Source organism: Rutidosis leptorrhynchoides, chromosome 4 (genome assembly GCF_046630445.1).
Source record: "Rutidosis leptorrhynchoides isolate AG116_Rl617_1_P2 chromosome 4, CSIRO_AGI_Rlap_v1, whole genome shotgun sequence".
Lineage (NCBI taxonomy): Eukaryota > Viridiplantae > Streptophyta > Magnoliopsida > Asterales > Asteraceae > Rutidosis > Rutidosis leptorrhynchoides.
Window position 1 is genome coordinate 561,572,026 of NC_092336.1, and position 13,237 is coordinate 561,585,262.

The 13,237-nt window shown below is 33.7% G+C and overlaps 1 protein-coding gene across 1 annotated transcript; it reads right to left on the reverse strand.

Moving 5' to 3' along the window:
• Positions 1–509: 509 nt before the first annotated feature.
• Positions 510–3,436, reverse strand: LOC139845308 (uncharacterized). The gene is made up of 4 exons (XM_071835564.1): positions 2,267–3,436; positions 2,061–2,140; positions 1,278–1,542; positions 510–909 (listed from the first exon to the last, which is right to left on the reverse strand). Exons 1-4 carry the CDS (start codon positions 3,033–3,035, stop codon positions 653–655), a joined length of 1,371 nt encoding a protein of 456 aa, XP_071691665.1. The 5' UTR covers positions 3,036–3,436; the 3' UTR covers positions 510–652.
• Between the last annotated feature and the right edge of the window lie 9,801 nt (positions 3,437–13,237).

Here is a 13,237-nt window from a genome sequence, read left to right on the forward strand (position 1 = left end):
AAATCTCCATGTAAGACTTGAACTCGAGCCCTTACGGACACTCAAAATAACGGTAACCACTCAGGTAAATGAAAATGATTAACTCCTTATTTTTATTTATTTATCGAACGAATTGAACTCTCAACTTAATTCCTCTAAAAAGATATACTCCTTATTTCCCTCTCAATTCTATTATAATAGACACTACCTAAATCTCTAGCTCAACGTTCAAGGAACATGGCTTAACAAAGAAATTACCCAAAAATAAAGAACTGGAGATAACACCAAAGTTTATCCGTTCCAAATTCTCCATTATCAATTTGCACAATTAAAAACTACTGTACTGTACTATCTACCAATAGTCTCAACAAGGAACACTACCAATATCCACCAAGTTTCCCAAGCAAAACCGATATGTCACTGCAGACTTCAGTGATCAATACAACTAAAAACAAAACAGATTTATTCATATTCAGATTCAGATGCACACAATAATGAATGGGCACATGATCTAATAAAATGAAGTCAAATAAAAAACTAAAAATATCAAGTGCTTGCAACATTGTATTTTCTGAATCATATTTCTATGCAGTTCAATATTACACTAAAGATACAGCAAAGAGTACCAAAAAAAAAAAAAAAAAAAAAAAACAAGTTCATATCTTGATTCAGGTCAGAGCCGAAGGTACTCTCCTCTCTCATCTGGAATAATTCTTTTGAGGAACGATCTACGATTTAACGGCCAGCTACGTTTTACAGCTATTTGTCTTCTCCAAGCAATTATTCGGCTATGAAGAAATGGAAACAAGAAGCATAAAAGCACGAGACCTAATGTCGCTAGACAAACCAACATAACGTTTCTGAAACCGTCGACTAGCGCTGGATCGCTTTGTTTAGTCCAAGGAACGCCTCCCACGTTCATCCCAAACACTGTCACGTTATTTTTCCATTTAAAGTCAATTACATATCGATGACATAACAAAACTACATAACTTGAAGCACAGTACCAAGAGCGAAAGTGCTTATCGAAATTGTGGAAGACCTCTAAACACATGAAGTTTGACTTTTGACGCCAAAGGTATCTCTTATTTATTGAATATTCTACATATACGTCACAATCTTAACCATAAAAATTTCCACCAGTGTTTCACAAGGATATCAGATGATTTATGGAAGCATATTATTCAATTTAACCAAGAAGTTCAAAATAAGTTAATTGATTTTGACCTCCAAAGTCAAAGTCAACCCTTGATGATAAACAGAGGCACACATAGGAGAAATAAAATAAAGAACCTAACCTCCTGTAATGATTGATAGAGGGAGAAATATGATGGAGAGGAATGATAGATAGTAGAGTTTTCGGTTGATTTGCTCGGCCTGCCAACTATCAAGACCAGCCTGAACAGCAGTAACTCGATTTGATATAAAACCGACGTTATCCTTTAATCTTTTCAGTCTTCTGATTAACTCTTCAAGTGAATTTATGTCTTCACTTGCAAACCATTCCTTTGACGCACATTTTTCTTTCACTCGTGGAAACACTTGTTCACCATGAGTGATCACCTGCTTTCATAAAACCATAAGATTGCTACTACCAATTTTCATTTAATTAGTGCTAACGATCAAAGTGCATAAAATTTCAATCCAAAACAATGTCTATTCTAAAGTGTCTTTCGATGAGTATTCTAAAAGTGAGTATGTGATACAGAATAATCAGAATCAAGTAATCATTTGCAACATAACGATCGGTAGAGTGTGAGTGTTTTATGAGACGGGACAACAGTTCACTCGAATTAATAACTAACTTTGTTATTTATGAGTATGAAACAATGTTTCCAAAACTAGTTATCAGAAACACAATGTTTAACTAGTCATAAAACAATGATTAGTTGTGAATAAGTAGATTATCATTTTCAAATAATCACTTAAGCTAATTAGAGCAACGCTAGGCGTACAAAAATCTTACAAAGCACAAGCTCAAAGATTCGCAATTACAGTATGTATACCTTTTAATATTAATAGTATTTTATATATTTATATTTTATGACGCAAACTCTCTTGAAAAGAAACTGCAAAGTTACCTGCAAGAGGCGTTGCAAGTCTAGATGCATTTTAGGGAATTTTCTATCATCCAGCAATTGTTTCTTCAATGAAAAACCACCTGGTATTTTAAATTCATGAAATCAGGTTAACTGGCGTTGTGTAAAAAATAAACTAATTATATTTTTAAATAGACAACAAGTATTCAGCAATTTAAGTTCATCAATGGTCAACGAAAAAGCTTTACCTTTATCCAAATCAACTTCTACAGAGTCAAGCTCAATCTCAAGTTTAGTAACAACATCCTCAAGATGATCCACATGCGTATCAACAATATGAACAACCAAATTAGAAACTGATTTAGGAACTGGATTATCCGCCTCTTCAGAATGATTCATTGTCAACAAAAAATCAAGAACATGTTCCTTAATCACAAACCCATCCTTTTCCCTGGTGCCATTATGTTTAGCACTCGGGCTCTCGACACTCGGGATCTCAGAAAGAAGAGACTGGCCCGTAGGAGAAAACCCTAACCGTGGGACCCGACCCAACGACACCGTAATAACCGAATTCTCAGTAACTCTAGCAGCTAACCTAAAAGTGAACTTGCTAGAAGGCGGTCCGGGGGAATTAACCCTAAACACGAGTGCTCCGTCAACATGCCCACAATACGGTCCGTTGCTAATTAACGAAAGAATGTCTTGCAGTTTTAACGGTGGACAAAGAACGTCGATTAGGTATTGAGCTGATTTTGAAAGCTTTTGATTTCCTTTTGGGATTTCGACATGGTACCAACAAAATTCTTTACCTTTACCATTACCCTCTAATAAATCCCATTCTTTATTGTAGTAATCACCTAATCCATCAAAGATATAAGCTTTTAACCTAACTAAACCTGGAAAACGTGTTCGAAATGGACGAACATCATCAATGTGAACATGAGATTGTGTCGATGATGACGATTCGCCGTCCATTTCATCTCCTTCATTATCTATGCTTAACTTCCCCTTACCCATCACGATCAATTAATCTTGATTTCAATTATAGCTAAAATTAAGGATCACCGGAATCTAATGAACAGACGCATAAAATTGGGGATAATGGCTTAAAAGTTAAAACCTAAATGCCAATAACCTTCAATAATCCCGAATTCAGCGGGGGCTAAAAAGATCAGGCCTTACAATCAATAACCGTGATTAACAAATCTGACCTATCAAGAAATTAGCAATTTCAAGATGGAAAACACATTTGTTGATTGAACCCTAGTGGAAACAATTGGAATTTGATTAGTGTTGAATAAAGGGGATCAATGTCCGTTGTCATTACAGACAAATGAAATGATTTATTAAAAATACAGAGACTCCGTCAAGAAAAATATTTACCTTTTTTTTGCAGAGATTGACTTGAATCTATCTATTCGATTTCAAAAAATGAAGTGCGCTGAAAAATCTGGTGGTGATTATTGATATAATGTTATTAATATGATTCTAATTCTAATCAAAATCTAAATTTGTAAATTACACTTCTAATCTCACTTGCCCATGTTTCACTCTATAAAGATCCAGGTATACATGTGTAACTTGCAAGTGCTCTATATTTGAATTCAGTCAATATTATGTCGGTGCTATTTTAGTTTTCTTCCAACCTTTGAAATAGATAAAATTACGCTCTTGGTCCTTGTAGTTTATACCAATTTGTACATGTTCCTCTATATTTGTTTTATGCCAATACTCAATAACCATGCACATTTATTTAAAACATACTAATAATAACTAACTAGATCCGGATCGGCCCGCGCGATGCGGCGGGGCCTTTCTGGCGGTGTATTCACATTTAACGTAGCGTTATATACTTACAGAATCAAAAACGCGGTAATGAGGGTGTGGTTGAATCCACGTTATTAATACCTAGTTGATGGTTAAAGCTAAGGGGTATAAAATACTATTAAATTTTAGCAGGAAATACTATTAAATACGATATAATTTTACACAAGATACTTATTTATTTATTGAATGGATATACTTAAACCTTGCTACAACACTTATAGGCAGTGTACCTAATCGTACAGTAGTGTAGTTTTTAGTAAGTCCGGTTCGTTCCACAGGGAAAATCTTTTAATCAAAGCTTAACGCTATATTAGTTTAATTTATAAAAATACAAATATATATATAAGTAATATTATTATTATAAAGGGGGGTTTTTACCGTTTAATGACCGGTTTGTCGAATTTAAAACTTTAGTTGCAGTTAAAACAAAATGTAAAATATTAAATAAATAAAAGACTTAATTTAAAGCGTAAAGTAAATAACGATAATGAAATTGCGATATATAAAAGTGCGATAAAATAAATTTGCGATAATTAAAAAGTACGATAATTAAAAGTGCAATTAAATACAATAACAATAAATAAAAGTGCTATAAATAGAAGTGCAATTAAATATAAAATAAAAAAAATTAAATATGAAATAAAAGAATTATGCTTATTTAAACTTCCGTAATCATGATGTTTGACGTGTTGATTTTAGTTTTATGCCCATGGGTTAATTGTCCTTTGTCCTGGATTATTTAATATGTCCGTCTGGTTTTTGTCCATAACAGTCCATCAGTCATAAATATAAAGTGCGAGTGTCCTCGTCAAATTATCCTTATACCCGAAGTCAAATATTCCAACTAATTGGGGACTTAAACTGTAACAAGATTTTAATACTTTGTTTAATAATTACACCAGGATGTCGACTGAGTGTAACCCAAGGTTTTAATACTTTGTTATCAATTATGCCAAGTGTCCTTGTACATAATTTCACCCCTGTTTTAATAATTCTAGTGGCTATTAATCCATTCCCGTGTCCGGTTAAATGAACGATTATTCGTACATATAAATACCCCGCCCATCGTGTCCGATCGAGTATAAATGGTTATTTATAGGGACGCCCAATTGTAAATCTTTATATTAACATTAACAAACTATCATTTAGTTAAACAAATATAAAGCCCATTAATAGCCCATAGTCTAATTTCCACAAGTGTCGTTCTTTTGTCCAAACCCCAATTATGGTACAAAGCCCAATTACCCAATTTTAATATTTTTAGCCCAACATCATGATTACTTCGGATTAAATAAGCATAATAATAACTTAGCTACGAGACATTAATGTAAAAAGGTTGAACATAACTTACAATGATTAAAAATAGCGTAGCGTTACACGGACAGAATTTCGACTTACACCCTTACAACATTCGCTAACATACCCTTATTATTAGAATTAAAATTAAAATTAAAATATAATATATATATATATATATATATATATATTACGTATATAGATAGAGAGATTGATATTATGGATTGATAAATGGTGCACCAAAGCTCGATTTTTATAGGCCTGTGATCTGGAAAAGGGGCTCATGCGATCGCATGGATTTATGCCTTTCAGGCCATGCGATCGCATGGCCAGCTGGAGAGGCTCACATGCCTTTGTTTTTTCTGCCGACGGTTTTTAATAATATAATATATAATATATAAATAATTATAAGAATTATTTAAATATTATATTATATTTATGTGCATAGTTGACTTGTAATTTTTAGCCAGTTGCGTCAAGCGTTGAGAGTTGACTCTGGTCCCGGTTCCGGATTTTCGAACGTCCTTGCGAATAATTTAATATCTTGTACATTGCGTTTTGAATCTTGTACTCTTGTAATTTTGAGACGTTTCTTATCAATAATTGGAACCTCATTGATTGTATTTTGTACTTTTGAGCTTTTTGGTCGTTTGCGTCTTCAATTCGTCGAATCTGTCTTTTGTCTTCACCTTTTATTATTTAAACGAATAACACTTGTAAATAAAACAATCGCAACTAAAAGCTTGTCTTTCTTGAGGGATAATGCTATGAAATATATGTTCGTTTTTAACATTATCAAATATTCCCACACTTGAGCGTTGCTTGTCCTCAAGCAATATAGTCTTGAAATACTAGAATCACTTCTTTATTCTTCACACTTTGTACATCAGTGATTTCAATACGGCGGTATAAACAATGGTAGTAACGATGTGGTTTACAGTCTCACATGACTTATGAAAATTTAGATCCTTTAGGAAATTGGATCTTTATAAAAACATTTGATTTTTTTGAAAATTAAATCTAGCTTTTACCCTAGATAAGTTTTCCGGAATAACCCTTCACCGGTGTTTGCAAAATATTTTTGTGGGTTTGGTGGGTTTCAGATTTGAAAATTTTAGCTCAAAACTTGTGGTTTTGTGTCACCCACTTGCTAACCTTGTATTAGGAAAGCAACACGTCCAGTATACTTGCTCCGTATATTACCTTTCGGTAAACTACCGTCCGGTTGTAAAGGAAAGCGTTGAACAAGCAACTGTTAAGGCAATGTCCCCTGACATGCTTTTAATTATGGTCTATAACGTGTCGGACGCAATTACTATTCTTGGTAGGAGCAATAGTAAAGCTCACCCTTTTAATTTTTCGGTCTGGCACAAGGTTCTGTCTTTGACCATGCTATGCAACCACCGTTCTTACGGTTGACACCCGATTTAGTTCAGGTGACCTAATGAATTCCAGGTGAATTCCTAGGATTTTACGTTCAATGGTAATGAACGCATTGAAAATGGGTTTTCAGAAAACAAATCGGTTTATAATTTGATCAAAATATTTTCTCGTTCAAGCTCGAGTTTAGATATCATTGAATTCCATGAGTTTGTAATTCTCAATCTTTAAGGTCAAACTCTAGGATTGAGTAATATCAGTCTTAAAAGCTGATTTTTGATCTTTTAAGGAGATTATCCTTTCTGGGGATCTGATTCATTAGTCTTATCAAGCTAATTTGCACGGTGCCCCCCCATTGTACCAGATAAATCCTTCTCATGGTTAGGATAAATCTGACCACTTGGCGACCCTGTTTTATGCTGAGGTCCGTGGATTTTCTGCTGATTTTAGAGATGACTTTTCTAGATTTTTCATCAACCTACAGCTGGTCTGGACGACAACTTCATGACCTAAATCAAGAAGCGCGTTTCTTTTTCGAAAGACTTTACTTCCTTTTAACGATGGAATTGATTCATCGTGTAGATCCATCTCTTCTTTTCTTTCATCGGGTAAAACAGTTTAGTTTAGTCCAAAGCAAAAGTATCTTCAATTATTTGTTACAGAGATATGTGACATATGTTTAAGATAACTTGGTAATTTTTCCCACACTTGGCTTTTATTTTCCTTTTTATTGTCCTCTATTCCATTTTAAATGAATTCTAACATTTTGGTTTGTTTCTCAATTTATGTCCTTTCCGAGGTAACAATAATTTCGGTGTTAACACCTAGTTTTATCGTTCATAAATATGTATAAACATGATTTTGAGTTCATTTAATTGAAAATTTTGAAAAACTTTACTAGAATTGGGTAGTCAGTATATAAGACTAGGGTTGTTCTTTATTATCAGAGAGCACTAGATTCTAATACAACTACTATGTTACTAGTATTTTTAATGATAACCAAGTGTTTAAGATAAAAATTTTAAAAATCCGAAAGAATTTAACCCCTTCCCACACTTAAGATCTTGCAATGCGCTCATTTGCAAGAAATCAGTAACAATTTAAATTATTGAGGGTGATTAGCATAGAAATGATTAAATTTTACCAAAGTTTTCAAACATATTGGGGTTTGTTTGCTGAATGATAAATGGTGCATATCATTTGTTCATTCCATCTGTTGTTACATCACGTTTATTTGTCATCTTGTCGTCAAAATTAGTAGCTTTTGCTGAACTTAATGCCAGTCTTTGAAAATGCGCTGTTTTACCCTGTTTTGTACAATTTACAATATACATACATACAAATATAAACATGCATGGCAATTTGAAATGGGACTTAATATCCCACTTTCAAATCCTAAATGTGAAATATTAGTACACAATAATAATAAAAATGATAAAGATTACATAAGTATATTCAATAACATAAGTTTAAACATGAATAAGTAAAAAGATAAAAACATAAAAATCATATAAATAACCAAATGGAACCAAATCAGTCTGGATAGGGGTTCCAGTTCATCTCATCAGGTGGGTTCCATTGTTGGTTATAGGTGTTCTGATAGGCTTGGTTATAGTCATACCGGTTAAAGGGTGGTCGGATATCGGGGCTGTGTGGCGGAAAATGAGCAGGTCGAGTAGGTACATAGTTATTTGGTACCTGATATGATAGCTGGCTCATGATTTGGTGCTGATGAACTACCCAGCTATCGTGTTGGCGTCGCCTATAATCCTCGTATACTCGCTCGGAGTTCCACTGCTCGTACATACTATGTCTGGCCGCGTTCGTCATTGCTTCCTCATCTATACGAATGTGGACGTCAAGAATAGCATCTCGAAAGACATCCCTAATGTCTTCCGCCTCCTCCATTTCCTCGTCTGAGCCTCTCTCTACCTGAGGATGAGATCCCTCATAGGGTACTGCCTGGTTACGTCTACTTTTCAATACCTTAGCACCCACATAAACTTTCAATCTTAAGGGCTCAACCTGTTCTCTACAAAGCTGTAATGGACCCCCTTGGTTCCTATCAACACCTAAATACTCTCCAATGAGAGTAACAAAAATACCTCATCCTATTATACTCCCTTCCTGCATTCCCTCTACCATTTTAGATAAATAAAAAGCAACACAGTAAGGGATATTGACAAAGCTTCTAGGATCCCGAATACACTTTAGGTAGAATAAATCATGTAAGGTAATTTTTTCTTTATTGTGACCTCTCTGTGTAATCGAGTTAGCCAAAAATCTATGAATAATACGAAGCTCGGCTCTGTCAATATGTGTATAGGAGTGTCCTCCTGCTCGTGTAAAAACATCAAAATGTGACATACGCCTCCAAATGGCGTCAGCGTCAAAGTTGCTATCTACCCTTTCACCATAATGAATCAAATTTGTACAATCGGGTAATAGCAACTCACCAGGAGTATATATCTGTAAGGCCCTGGCCATGTCCAGCATGGACATTCTGTACATCCTACCGCCAAGGATAAACCTAAGAAATCTTCTATCATCTATTCTAACTATATTTGTATCAAGTGATACAGTACTCATCAACTCAACACACCATTCCTTATATACAGGTCTACGAATGGTGAAAAGACGTTCCCAATCTGTAAAAGAAGAACTGCCATACCTTTGTACCAAAAGCTATCTAACACGGTCAGCTAGATGGACAATTTCCAAAGGGGCCCAATCGATTACCCTTGGCATCTCTACATTTTTTGTTACCAATTTGAATTTGTTCCTTTGATATGTCTCGTAATCTCTCCATCTCCTATCAAATCTCAGATTAGGATGCAGAGTGTGCTCAGGAATCGTTGGGAATTCTACTGGCGGCCTCATTGGGAATACTATGAATTCATCAACAAACTGTACCGGATCATAATAAGGTATGTGCTGATCAGGCTGTTGTTGTGGTTCTTGTTGTGGTTCTTGTTCGTGTTGCATTTCTGGTTCTGGTTCTGGTGCTAGTGCTGGTCGTCTAGATGATGATGCTCCTGAACCTCCAGTATCGGCTTTCTGCAAAACACATTAAACACAAAATTTGTGCATCCAAATATGCATTAGTGTTAGCAAAATAACAACTTAAAACAATCACTATAATATGTTAAATCAAAATTAAACTTATACACATTTTCACAATTCTACACTTTTCAAATATGCACATATGAAAATGTATACAAAGTTCATAAGCTTTTAACTCAAATAACATGTCAAAATAGTCATTACTAATAATTAAACAAGTCTCAAATGGCAAATATATCAAATTAATCAAGTTCATGAATTTTGGACTTAAAAAGTCCACTTTAATCTCCAAAAATCATGTTTAGGATCAATGTTTGGATCATTTAACTATCTAAACATGTTACACTACTCAATTTAGCAATAATTCATGACAAAAATTGACCATAACCTGTTTATATCAAAAAGTCCTAAATTGCTCAAGAACACAAACCCTAGATTTCTAAAATTTTTGAAGTTTTTGGCTTCAAATCATGTTAAATAGCATCAATCTAGGTTATACATGCATAAAATACTAACAATTTAACACTAATTACACTAGAAATTAACAAAATTGCATTAGGTAAAAAATTGGTAATTATCACAAAAACTAGGAATTTAGAGAGTTTAGGGGTGTAATTTTTACCATTTTGCTGAAGAATGAGAATCTAGGCATGATTAGAGCAAGAAAAATGATGAATTACGGTGGAAAAATGTTGAAATTTGGTGAGGTTTTGAGAGAGTTTCGTGTTTGTGTGTGTGTTGTGTGGAGAAGACAGACCTGCTGTCTGTTTTGAGTCTGGCCTGCATTTGGTCCCCATGCGATCGCATGGGTTCCAAGTGCAAACCCCATGCGATCGCATGGGGTTCCGGCTACAGTGATTTGGCTTTTTTTTTTTTAAAGGTTATACTTTATAAAACATAAAATTAATAAAATTTTAAAAATTTGATTTCCTTTAGGAGCGAGGGCGTTTCGGATCGTCGTCCTAGTCTGTCCCTCGACAAAATTTTAAAATTTGTCAAATCAAAGCGTGGTTTTAAAAGTAAAGATTTTTGGATTTTTTAATGTTTTTGGCATACTTTAATTCAATAAGATTAAAAATAATGATAATAAAAGTTCTCGTCCCTCCCTCGGGTAAAGCAATTTCGGTTCAACGACCTAGTCTTCAACTCACGACGAATTTTAAAAAACATATTTTTAACTTAGCGAAATAAAGTAAATTTTTGTTTTTAAATTCACACCAAACTTAAATTTAAAATGCATAAAATTAAAAATTCACACCAAACTTAATTAAAAATTCATATTATTAATTCACACCAAACTTATATTATATTTTTATTTTTATACATACAAACTTATATTAAAAAGATTAATTTTTCAAATATTTACAAACTTAAATATATTGATTTTATAAAGTTCAAAATATTAATTTAATATTTATATATTAATTTTAAAAACATGGTAAAAAATAAAATTAAAAATCTTTTTGGCTTTTATCCCACTTTAATCAATCAAATATTATCAAAAATATGCGCCCCTCTTTTCGGTAAAGTAATTTCGGTTTCATGACCTAATTTAACTCATGACGAATTTTTGAAATATTTTAGGTTAATTGATTAAAGATATTTATACCTTAAGAATAAACGTTAAATTTAACAGTGATGTAATAAATTTTTGAATGATATCAATAATTTCGGTCGCCAAACCTAATTTCATTCAATACCAATTTAATACTTTATAGCGAACAAATTAGCGTTTATTATCAAAAGGTTAAAAATAAAAATTAAAAAAATTAAAAACTGTACAGACTTACCTGTGAGATAGTATTCTTAGTTATATGATCTATCCCATTCATAAGATAGTCAATTTAATTGGTTTTCCATAGCTGCATAGGCGTAACCTTGAGCATTCGGTGTTTTTCTTCTAAACATATGAACGGTCCGTCTCTGCATAAAGTAACAAATTCGGTATTTGAATAGGTTTGATTATTTGAACATTTACCTCCATGTGACCATTTTCTGCATTTGTGACATCTTTCTAGGTGTCGTGCTCTTCTTTTCGCTGCGGATTTTGATTTTCCTTTACCAAATTGTAACTTATTATCTTCGCATCTGGATTCTTTTCTTACTCCGTCCAATCTTTCTCTGATTACTGATACTAGTTCACTCGGAAGTGTGTCATTATTACGTTTAGTGATCAAAGCGTGTAGCATTAGACCATGGTTTAGTTCACAGGCAGTCTTCATTTCCTAAAAAAAATAAAAATTCAGAATGGGGGGAGAAGACTAGTTCTTTAGGGTTTGCTAGGGAAAGACCATTCGGGTTCCATTTTCGAGAACTACACGAAAATAGACAATCTAACTCTAACAGAAATACATAAAATCCTTAAAAGACTTGATTCTCCCCACACTTAGTTAGCTGTGGTATCGAAATTGTGATTAACTTCGTTGTCGACTTCCATCGGATTATCTATGTAATGTTTAACTCTGTGACCATTAACTTTAAATTCAATTCCATTTGAATTTATTAATTCTATCGTTCCATATGGGAAAACTCTTTTGACTATGAATGGTCCAGACCATCTTGATTTCAATTTTCCAGGAAATAGCTTGAATCGTGAATTGAAAAGAAGAACTCTGTCTCCTTCTTTAAATTCTTTTGAACTTCTGATTCTTTTATCATGCCATTTCTTCGTTCTTTCTTTATAGATTAACGAATTTTCGTATGCTTCATGTCTTAATTCTTCTAATTCGTTTAGTTGACTTAATCGTAGACATCCAACTTCATGTAAATCAAGATTACATGTCTTCAAAGCCCAAAATGCTTTGTGTTCAATTTCTACTGGAAGATGACATGCTTTTCCGTAGACGAGTTTAAAAGGTGTGGTTCCAATTGGAGTTTTGTAGGCTGTTCTAAAAGCCCATAGTGCATCCTCCAATTTAATGGACCATTCCTTCGGATTTGATCCTACGGTTTTTTTTAGAATACGTTTTAAAGCTCGGTTGGTATTTTCAACTTGTCCACTTGTTTGTGGATGATATGCGGTGGAGATTTTATGAGTTACTCCATATCTTTTAAGAACTTTCTCAAGTTGATTATTACAGAAATGAGTTCCCCGATCACTTATTAAAGCTTTCGGTGTTCCAAACCTTGCAAAAAGGCGTTTTAAAAAGTTGACTACAACTCGTGCATCGTTAGTTGGGAGAGCTTGTGCTTCCGCCCATTTAGATACATAATCAATGGCTACGAGAATGTACAGATTATTATGAGATTTTGTAAATGGACCCATAAAGTCAATACCCAAAATGTCAAATACTTCACATACTTGAATGACATTTTATGGCATTTCATCACGTTGATTTATTTTTCCGGTCCTTTGACAAGCATCACAGGATTTGCAAAGAAGGTGTGCGTCTTTGTAAATTGTAGGCCAATAGAATCCAGCATCATAAACTTTTCTTGCTGTTAGTTGAGGCCCATAATGCCCTCCTGTTGGTCCTATGTGACAATGGTTTAAAATTTTACTAGCTTCATCTCCAAATACACATCGGCGTATTATTCCATCTGGACAACTTTTAAACAGATGTGGATCTTCCCAGAAATAGTGTTTTATATCACTAAAGAATTTCTTTCGTTTTTGGTACGATAATCCTTTTTCAAGGAATCCACATACTAAG